At 41.4% G+C, this 11490-nt stretch overlaps 1 protein-coding gene across 1 annotated transcript in view; it reads right to left on the bottom strand.

Moving 5' to 3' along the window:
* The window catches only part of ZNF879 (zinc finger protein 879), a 12077-nt gene extending 7819 nt beyond the window's left edge, over window positions 1-4258 (bottom strand). The window contains exons 1-3 of the mRNA XM_006898106.1: window positions 4226-4258; window positions 1742-1868; window positions 995-1090 (exon numbers count right to left, since the gene is read on the bottom strand). Of these exons, the coding sequence (XP_006898168.1) occupies window positions 995-1090; window positions 1742-1868; window positions 4226-4258 (256 nt within the window). The remainder of the gene's footprint in view (window positions 1-994; window positions 1091-1741; window positions 1869-4225) is intronic.
* Window positions 4259-11490: the final 7232 nt, after the last annotated feature.

Here is an 11490-nt window from a genome sequence, read left to right as displayed (position 1 = left end):
AAAAAAAGGCTTGTCTTTTGTGAAAGAGGAAAAATAGTACTTTTAGTTCTTGTCATTGCCTTAAAAAAGAAAAAAAAAAGTTTGCCTCGCTTCACAATCAACACTCTTGGTACCAGCAGCCAGGAAATCAAGAGATGAACTGCTTTGAGAAAGTCAGCTATCAGGGACCTCTCCAGAGTACTAAAGAGCAATAATATCACTCTAGAGACTAAGGTGCACCTGATGAAGGCAAACATACCAATGGTCACAATGATTTAAATGGGTTCAATTTCTCTTTAAAGTGAAATATCTTGCTCTAGACCATGTAATTCTGCTGACTTAGTGGTGAGGAGTTGTGCTGCCACCCTGACGGCACATGGTTTAAATCCACCAGCTGCTCCACAGGAGAAAGACAAACAGCCTCCTCCTGTGCGACTGGATGCCTCTGAAAACCCACTGGGGGCTCAAGGTACACAGCAACAACAGACCATTTAGAAGATAAAACAGTATAAAAAAATCTGAAATGAAGTAATAAACAAAAATAAACCAGATATATAATAATAATAAAAGACTACAATCCAATAGGGTGGCAGCATGAGTAGAAGACAAAAAGCCAAAGTTAAAGTCCAAGATGGAACAATGAGAGATGTTTTTATAGTGACAAACTCTTAAAATAACTCTTAAAGAAACATAATTTAAGGAAATGTTCAATCCAGGCAATGCAAGAAAAAACAGAATTGATAAGAATCTAAACATTACATATTATATGCAGCATGATATATTCTACACTCAAGTTACAAGGAAACACTGACAAAGTACAGAATGTTAAGGAGAAAAGTAACTGTGTCTCTGAATCTGATATATTAGGTAATCAGAAAGGAAGAGAGAGAAATTACTCCTTCCCAGTGCTGCACACCTGGCTGACACCTCAGGGAGGCCCCTGGCCTCTGTCTCCTGACTAGTGCCCTGGAGGTTAAAATGAACTATGCCCCTTTCCAATCGCTGTGTCACTCACCTCGAGAGCTGCCTCGAGGAACTCGTTTCTCCACCATCCAGGGTTCTTCCCCTAGCTGTAACTGGGAGATGACCTTTGGTTTGGAAAACGGAATCCCTGTTCATGAACATAAAAAAGAAACAATACATAGGTAGACATGAACATCTAGCCTGTCCTCAGATCCATAACGAGAGCCTCCAGTGAAGAGGAATAGTCCATGGAGACAGAGAGATATGTTTGTAGAGGGGTTTAAAATTTGGCACCTCTATCTAGGGAACTCTGGTGGCCTAGTGGTAAAAAGCTGCTCTGTAATCCTGAAGACACATGATTCAAATCCACCAGCTGCTCTGCAGAAGGATGGGCAATCTCCTCCTGTATGATTAACTGCCTCTGAAAACCCACCAGAGGGTCAGCTATGGGTCAGTTCTGACTGGATTTTATACAACAACAACAATAGCAACAACATGATGTTCATGAGGTGGTCTTAGAAAGAAAATTAGGTTTCTGTCTGTGTACCCCTCTATGCTGGAGACCACTGAGGATCCCTGAGACTCAGAGGACAAAGCTAGTGGAGTAGAAGAAAGGAAAGTACAGTAAAGATGTCCACCATCAATTTGAGACTTTCCCCAGCAGCTGAAGAAAGCAGCAACTTCCCTTCTCTGAGCCCAGCTGCAAGCTGAACTGAACAATGTCCTTTAAATGTGCTTCTTGGAAAAGGCAAAAGGATGTTTCCAAAACAGATTTTGCATCACAAAGAACACATCTTACCCAGTGAGACCATGTTGCTATAGTTCTCTAGCATCACCTCCCGGTACAGGGCCCGCTGAGCAGGGTCCAGTTGTCCCCACTCCTCTTCACTGAAGAACACAGCCACATCCCTGAACATCACAAACTTCTGTAATGACAAAACCATTCCTGTTACCCAAGGCCATCCCCATAATCAGATGTAATGCTGTCATAACTCGAGATTTGGGGTATTATAATTACATCCTGACAATCTCTCAGTTAACTGGATAAAGATTTACCATAAACCTTGCTAGTGTGAGTAAAGCCATGTGCCCTCAGCAAGTCAGACAAGGTAAGCACTTGAAACTATTAAAACAAGAATGACAGAAACAAAGACCTCAAGACTTATTGGTGTTCTCTTCTGGGCCAAACTAATTTTATAGACGCGATCATGAAAACAGGTTTGAGAAAGAGGCTCCATCCGCTCAGAAAACAGCTTGTGGGAGACCACTAACTTACTCAGGGGGCAGACAGGACAGTTCTGTCATCACCTTTGAACATTCCTGTGTCCGAGGGGAAAAGATGCTGACATTCACAAAATAGTGAAACTCTGAGAAGTTCCCAGACATGGACTTGTCAGGAGCTACTGAGGTGCTTAGGATTCTCCTGTTCCTTCCGAAGCCTTTGCTCTATCTCTTTCTTCTTGTCTCGCTGCACTAGTCACATTTTTTTAGTATATATGTAGTATAGGGAGAGGAAGTCTTGTGATTCAAAGAAGCATCATGGTAGTGTTGCTGGTAGGTGCCATCAAGTCAACTAAGGCTCACAGCATCCTATGAACAACAGCTCTGAACCTGGTCCGATCCTGCACCATCCCCACTATCTCTGTCATGCTCAAGTCCATTGTGGTGGTCATTATATTCATCCATCTCATGAAGGCTTTCCTTTCCTTCACTGACCCTCTCTACCTTTCCCAGGATGATGTCTCTCTCCAAGTACTGGTTCCTCCTGAAAATATACCCAAAGTCTGTGAGACAGAGATTCACCATCACTATTTGTAAGGAGCACTCTGATTGCATTTCTTTCAAGACAGCTTTGCTTGTGCTTTTGGCAGTCCAATATTCTGCCAACACCACAGTTCAAAGGCATCTAAACAGCATCACTCTAATTGGGTAATAATGGCAGCTCTAATTGGAAGACATGAGATGATTAAAAAATAAATGAGGTGGAGCTTTAGTCCTGCAGATCTATTGATACATGTAAGCTTCGTTTATGCAAAATGATTTGTTATAACTGTCAGGATACTTTTATTAAAAAGAACAAATTTTTGCTGAGACATTTCACAAATATTTTATACATTCATTCTGGTGTCACCTCTTTTGACAGTGTGGGTCACCACCCTCTAGAAATGCTACTGTCCCTGAACCATCAAAGAGGCAAAGTAACATGAAAGGCAGGAAAGGGAGGGAAGAAATCACTGTGCACTGGGTAACTTCCTAATACAGATGTGATGGGGTGGTACTGATATGTTCAGAACTCTCTATGTATGTATCAGTTATGGAACTATAGTTATAGAGTTATAAAACTGGCATCAGTTTTCTCCAGCCTGAAAGGCTAATTGCTTGACCTTAGAATCCTTAGTGTCCTTTCTTTAATCTGTCTATCAGAAGAGGAGATGTATCTCCTAGATTAACTGTTACCTCTTTGAAGTTGTTTTTCCCAATCATGTAAATTGTAACTTAATCTGCCTATTTGCCAGGTAAGGGAGTATCTGGGTGTGAATGGTTTTCTCTCAGATAAAGGAATTCTTTGATTTTACTGACAAAAGTTTATTGTTAAGTAAGTTTATGTCTCACCCTAGTATGAAAGCCTGATGACTTCTCCCAGTTGGGGAGGCCGTCTTTGAGGCCAACCTGCTGTCCACATATCTGCAATAAAGTGTTTATGGATATTGCAATCCGTTTGTGTTATTGGCAATTGACTATGGAAAGAACTCCTTGCGTTCAGTAACAGATGAAGCTTTCCTCCAAATCTGTGCCTTGGAACTACTGCCAGCTGGAACTACGAATGGCCTCTACTGATCATCTTTATGAGACTGTCCGCAGCGTAAGCTGAAAAATCTCACTGCTAAGACATTTTCCTAGATCATCCAAGTTAACTTGCACTGAGGTTTCCTTTTTGAGATCGTCCTAGAAAATTCCCTGGACCCTTTCCATGTATTATGTCACACTGTTGATCCTCAGTTCCTGGAAAGTTGAGATGTTGTGTTTCCTCTTGGTATCCCTGATGTCTTAAAATAATTATTTGGTTCTTTCATGCCTTTGCCCTCCACAGGGCAAAAGCATCTCAGACCTCTAACTGTCTCAAATCTGTGCTCCTCATGAGGCAGTGAAGTCTCCCCAGAAGCTTTATCAATTCTTTGTCAACAGCACTTTAGTGAATGGAGAATTCACAGTAACACTGGCCTTGAGTCAAGGGAAATGGCATCTTTCTTCAAAACAATTGAAGAAAAAAACATCTACTCACCTGAGCCTGGGCTCGCAGCAACCTTGTGGCCATTTCCCCCTCCCCTGTTAAAGGCCTTCTTGTTAAAGGACAGAGTGCTAAGGATCACCTGGAATGGAGAAAGAAGCTATGACCTCTCTGCCTGCATTCCTCTCCTCATTAGGCCAAATCAGGTTAGACATTTCCACACTCACAGGGCAACAGGCAGAGAGAAAAGGTAGAGCATCTGATGCCCAGGCACTCACAGGCATGACTATCAAAAGCAGAGGTGTGCGGAGCAAGCACACTTCAAGTCATTCTAAACCAAGAGGATAACCGTCTAATTAAGATTAATAAAGGACATTGCCATGTGCTATGAGACTGTGAAGACTGATTTAAACAATCCATACACCCACGTTGGTATTTCCAGGTGAAAATCAGTATTTGAAGAACTGCAGTAAAAAGCAGGATTGCCAACCAAAATTACTCTATTCTCCCACATGGCAATTTTGTGTCCTTTATGGGGAAAAAAAAGTTATCAAAGTTGCTTAAATGTAAATAAAGATTACCTACACCCATCTCTCCCCTAAAATAAAAGCAGTTCAAAACTAATAGATATGATCTAGAAATGACTTTAAATTGTAGACAAAAAGAAAGCAATTTAGCAACTGAGCAGAATGCACTCTAAAGAAAATAGTTGTCACTTTTACGATTCACTCTAGGTAAACACTGACAAAAAAGCAAGGTTGTGAAAAATGAATAAAGTTTAAATAGCGGAAGAGGAGAACAAACAAATGCTTAAAAAATCCCCCCAAAGTGCCAAGGTTCAGGAACCCTGAAACAAGCCCCAGTGATTTGCGATCTATTTGTTGGGGCCCATTCCTCAGGAACTTAGTTCAGAGCTGAGGATCTAGGGGTCAGGTGGGGCAGCTCCACCTTCTAGCTCCGAGGGGGCCACCCTGCAACGGCCCCTCCCAGGCCGAGCCCACCTGCCAAGGCGCGAGTGCTCGGGGACGAAAGAGGGGGTGGAATCGCATCGGGCCGGCTGTCTGCACCCGGTTCTGCCTTAGAAGCGGCAAGTCCCGGGCCAGTCATCCCGCCAGCCAGTACCTGGGCAGTGGGGATGCGTAGATGCTGACCTTACCGGAGAGGAACACCATGCATCGGGACAGCAGATACTCCAGCCTCCAGGCCGCGGGGCAGAGCTGCGCCTGCACTCTTGAGAACACCAGGTCCGCCGCCAGACTCGCTAGCCCAGTCTCTTCGAACTACATTTCCCAGGAATCACTACGGCATATTTGTCTATGGAGACCTAGAAAGGCCAAAGCAAGTATGGCTCGAGGAAGGGGTTTAAATGACAGCTGAGATAAAAGGTATAAAAGGAATATATGATTAGGTATTATTGACATTACAAGAGTCCAGAATAAGAGCTGCATGTAAAGTGCTCTGGGGTGGAGGTTGGGGACTGTAGAACAATGAAAGAACTTTTTTCCTAAAGAAAAAAAGCCATCTGGGGGGTAGGGGCGCTGGAAGGAAAATGTGCAACAATGAACGATTGGAAACCCAAGTTCTTTATAAACTTTCATTAAAATCTCAATAAATAAAAAAAAGAAAAAAATGATAGTTGAGGGTAATTGTGCCCTTCTCTTTCAACATAATCTTCTACCTTTTCTTTTGTACACTCAATCCCGCTCACGCCGTGATTATATTGACTATAAGGAGCCCTAATGGAGTAGTGCATTTTGTGTTGGGCTGCTAACCCAAAGTTTGCTGCTTCCAATACACACCAGCAACTCTGAGGGAAGTGCTATCTTGAGTCTCAAGTGCAGCCCACACCCTTCAGTCAGTGGAGGCTTGTACGTTGCCATAACTGGTTTTGTTATACCCAGGCCAGGATCTATGAAGCGCCACACACTGAGTACCAAATTGTGAGCCCTTTATTAGTTGGTGGCCGAGGGCGAGCTCATGCTCCAAATGACCCTAGACCTGGAATGATTTCATACTCAAGCCTTATAAAGGGGGGCGGGGGGCGGGGGGAGGGATACAGTTCGGCTTTGTTCTGGAACATGCTTACCTTATTTCTGCTTACAGGCAGCTCCCTACAAATGCAGGAAATCTCCTGCCTTGTGGTTTCACACAATGCCTTATTTTACTCTTTATATTCAACCAAGCAGCATCCTGAGCCACTCTAAATAACATTTAGAAGAAGCAAGGATTTTATGAGAAATGGACTAACTCCGGGGCTAAGACAGAATGCATTAGGCTAACTCATATACTTCCGTTTCAGTCAAGCTTCCAGCCTAAGATGGATTATGAAGAAAGGCAGGAGGACTATACCTTGAAGTTTTTGAGCAGTTTGTCTATATATACAGCAATCCCACAGAAATTTTTCGGGCAGGAAGAAAAACAGAAGACGGAGGGAAGAAGCAGAGAGAGAAAGGAAGCAAGGAATCCTCAGGAAGGGCTTTATCATAGGTCAAAGGCTGTAAAACTGAAGACAGAATCCTAGGAGGGATTGTGGCAGAGTTGTTGACCCAAAGAGCCTGTCCACAGGTGGCCAAGAGAAGGCCTGCAGGGCTAACAGGAATTCAGAAGGCTATTCTGCACTGCTGAGAGGAGCTGAAGGAGCTATTCTGAACAGATGCAGGGACACTGTTTATATGCTTCTAGTACTGAATCCGTAGTCAATTGCCAATAAGACAGATGGATTGCAATATCCATAAGCACTTTATTACAAATCTGAGAAGACAGTGAGTTCCTGTCAAAAACTACCTCCCCATCTGGGAGCAGTTTTAGGCTTTTATTCTAGGGACAGGTACTAATTCAGTTAACAATATACTTTTTTTTTTAGTAAAATTACAGAATTTCTACATTTGAAAAGAACAGTCGTCTACAACTCTACACTTAACAGCAAAACCAGAGAGAGCTCAGTTAGCCTAGTGGACAGAAGTGATGCTACTAAGCCGAAGGTGGGTGATTTTAATCTGCGGCCTCAAGCCAGATTTTAATTGGTTTTGGTCACACATTCCTCTAAGAGGTATAACTGGTCTGTCCATTTGCTGCACAGAGTTAACTTGTGGTTGCTGTGATGCTGAACACTATGACACTTATGTGTCAAGTGGGAGAATGGTTACCCATAGTGGACAGTGTTTGGTGGAGCTTCCTGATTAAAACAAGCTTGAAAGCAGGAGTAGCATCCACTTTCGAAATAGCTTGCCTCTGGAAACCTTATGAACTTGGAGAAATGATGATGGTTATACAAGTGTTCAGTTCTTTGTTCATAGGGTCGCTATGAGTCATCTATGACTCCATGGCACTTAACAACAACAATTCAGAAAGGGAACATTTCCTGGTATATAGGCAGATTAAAACACAGTTTACATATGACTGAGAAAAACAGCTTCAAATAGGTAAAAGTTGATCTAGGAAAGATGCCTCTCCTTGTAAACAGACAGCTTAAACTACTTTACATGGCTAAAGAAAGGAAAGGAAGAATTAAAAAACAAGATAACTAGTTTTTGCAGGCTAGAGAAAACTGAAGTAAATTTTATATCTATAGTTTTTTAACTGATACCTATTTAGAGAATTCTGAATTTATTAATATGACACTATCACTTCCTGATCCTGAATTGTAGCTTAGATCCTCATCTCAAGTTGTGCCCTACTGCTTCCTTAATAAACTATTGTTGTTGTTATGTGCTTTGAGTTGCTTGCAACTCATAGCAACCCTATGTACAACATCCCTAAACCTTGTTCTGTCCTGTGCCAATTGCACTGTCTCCGACACACTCACCCCATTTACCCCAGTCACTGAATCAATCCACCTCATAGAGGGACTTTCTCTCCTGCACTGTCCCCCTACATTCCCAAGCATGATGTCCCTCTGCAAGGACTGGTCCCTCCTTGCAACATGTCCAAAATATGTCAGACAAAGCTTCAGAATCCTTGCCTCCAAGGAGTGCCTGGTTTAATCCTCTCCAGGACAAACATATTCATTTTCTTAGCAGTCCATGGTATATCCAATACTCTTCTCCAGCACCACAGATCAAAGGCATCAATTCTTCTATTCTCCCTAGTCATTGTCCAATCTTGACCCCACATTTCTCCTCATAGAGCCCAGCCTCCCAGATAATCTGCTCTGCATATAGGTTGAAAAGGTATGGAGACAGGACACATTCCTGAATAAGGGATGCAAGTTCTATGTGCCTGTTGCAATGCATTATAAAACACAGAAGATAAGTAGAGTTGTGAGAGGGAAGGCTGGTGTCCAAATTGACACAAGAGTTGGAAAGAGGAGGTATTTCTAACCTACACCTTATCATAATCAACATGGACTACTTCTCTTCATTATGCACGCTGAAGTTAGTCAGGTTCTAACACTGCTACTAATACTGATGGACGATTTTCACAGACATGGTTGTGAGTCAAATTTCTCATTGGCTGATTTTCAGAAGTAGATCACCAGGCATTTCTTTCTAATTTATCTTATTCAAGGAGCTCTAGAAATGTCTCCATTATCCCTTTTGAAATTATTTCTAGAATAACTTTTAAAAAACAGTAGAGCAAGGATGATTTTCATACTTTGGTAAACAGCTTTTCAGTTTATTATCTAGTTAAATATATCAAGAAACTTACCAATTTAATTCCCAGGTGAATCTTACCTGACAAAAATGAATTTGTATTCATACAAAAACCAGTATTACCTGCATAGTTACCTAGCCAGAGGAAACTAAATGTTAGCCTAGGGGTCTAAGGCTGAAATGTGGTTAATTAAGTACCTTTGTTGTTATTAGGTTCCATGGAATGAAGTATGACCCATAGAGACCCCAAGAACAACAGACCTGAACCTCGTCCTATCCTGTGCCATCCTAACAATTTCTGACACTCAAGCCCTAAGCAGCCATCACTGTGTCAGTTCATATGGTTGAGGGTCTTTCTCTCTTTTGCCAACACTCTACTTTACAAGCATGATGTCTCTCTCCAAGGAATAGCCTCTCTTAGCAACATGTTTAAAGTATGTGAGATGAAGCTTTACCATCTTTGCCTCCAAAGAACATTCTGGCTGCACTTTCTCTAAGACATGTTTGTTTGCTCTTTTGGCAGTCTATGGGATATTCAATCCTCTCCTCCATGACCACAACTCAAAAGTATACTTCTTCTGTCATGGTTTTTCATTGTAGAACTCTCAGATGAATAGAAAGTGATCAAAAAGACCATAGCCTGAATCATGTGCACTTTAGTCTTCAAACTGATATCACTGTTCCTCTATAATTTGAAGAGGTCCTTGACTGCAGAATTCCCCAATGCAGTACATCTCCTGATCACCTGGCTACATTAATTTGATGCAACCTAATGCATTAAGTAGCTTAGGATCCACATTTTCTGAATGTTGGTGATGTTGGAGGAAAACCCAAGTCTCACCATCCCACCCTTTTATATCTTCATTTTTATTTTGTAAAATCAATGATTTATTCATTTCAAACATCTTTTATAAGAAACAAACTGCAAATATACACATGGACTTTCATCTGATGGTACACAAAGGAATCAGATAGACTATATCTGTAGAAAGAATCGCTGGAAAAGTTCAATATCAGCTGTGAAAACTAGGCCAGGTGCTGATTGTGGAACAGATCATCAACTACTCATGTGCAAGTTCAAGCTAAACCTAAAGAAAATGAAATCAAATCCATAAGAAGCAAAATTTGACCTTGAGTCTATCCCACTTGAATTTAAAAATCACCTCATGGGCAGTTTTGAGGTCTTCAACACTAATGAACAAAGACCAGATGGGTTTGGGGAGGATATAAAAATATCATTCATGAAGAAAGCAAAAGGTCATTGCAAACAGAGCAGGAAGAAAAGAAAGAGATGGATGTCAGCAGAGACTCTGAATATTGCACTAAAGTACCAAGAAGCCAAAACAAAGGGAAAGAATCGAGAAGTTAAGGATCTAAACAAAAGATTTCAAACGGCAGCTTGAGAAAACAAAGTATTATAATGAAACATGCAAAGAGGTAGTGTTAGAAAATCAAAAGGGCTGAACTCACTTGATATTTCTTAAGCTGAAAGAACTGAAGAACAAATTCAAGCCTCGAGTTGCAATACTTAAGATTGCAATACACAGAATATTGAATGATCCAGGAAACAGGAAAAGAAAATGGAAGGAGTACTTGGAGTCAATGTACCAAAAAGTTGACTGACACAGAAGAATTTCAAGAAACAACATATGATCAAGACACAATGGTAATGTAGGAGGAAATTCTAGCTGCTCTAAAGGACTTTACAAAAAAAATTTAAAAAGGCCTCAGGAATTGGTGGAATATCAATTGACATATTTCAATAGACAGATGCTGTCCTGGATGTGTTCCCAAGTTGTGCCAAGAAATATGGAGGACAACTACCTGTCCAACTGACTGGAAGAGATCCATATTTGTTCCCATTCCAAAAATGAATAAGCCCACAGAATGTGGAAATTATCCTTGTCACTAATATCACACACAAGCAAAATCCTGCTGAAGATTACCCAAAAATGATTAAACAGTATATCAACAGAGAACTACCAGAAATGTATGTCAGGTTTAGAAGAGGCCATGGCAACAGAGACATTATTGTCAATGTGGGATGGATTTTGGCCAAAAGCAAAGACTACTAGAGGCATGTCTATCTGTGTTTCATTGACTATGAAAAGGCATTTGATTGTGCAGATCATAACAAATTGTGACTAACCTTGAGAAGAAAGGGAAACCTAGAATATGTGCTTGTGCTCATGTGAAACCTGTACTTGTACCAGAAAGTAGTGGTCAGAACAGAGCAAGAAAACACTGTATGATTCAAAAGCAGGAAAGGAGTGTGTCAGGGATGCATACTGTCTCCATACCTTATGATATGTGGAACAGATAATTTGGGAGGCTGAAATCTATGAGGAGGAATGTGGCCTTACGATTGGAGGAAGACTGATCAACAACCCAAATTATGCAGATGACACAACTTTGCTCACCAAAACTGAGGATGTCCTGAAATGTTTCCTATAGAAGGTCAAGGACTGCAGTCTTCAGTATGGATTGAAGCACAACATCAAGAAAACAAAGATTCTCACCACTGGGCCAATTGGCAGCACCATGATAGATGGAGAAGAGATTGATGTTGTTAACAATTTCAACTTGCTCAGCTCCACAAGCAGCACTCTTAGCACCAGCAGTCAGGAAATCAAAAGACGAATTGCTCTGGGGAAAGCTGCTGTCAGGGACCTCTCCAAAGTGCTGAAGTTAAAACAACTATGAGATATCATCTCACCCCAGTGAGAA

Source organism: Elephantulus edwardii, unplaced genomic scaffold, assembly GCF_000299155.1.
Source record: "Elephantulus edwardii isolate Elephantulus edwardi_28Jun2011 unplaced genomic scaffold, EleEdw1.0 scaffold00221, whole genome shotgun sequence".
In the NCBI taxonomy this organism is placed as follows: Eukaryota; Metazoa; Chordata; class Mammalia; order Macroscelidea; family Macroscelididae; genus Elephantulus; species Elephantulus edwardii.
Note: the sequence above shows the minus strand (reverse complement) of the source record. Positions and strands in the feature narration are given on the sequence as shown.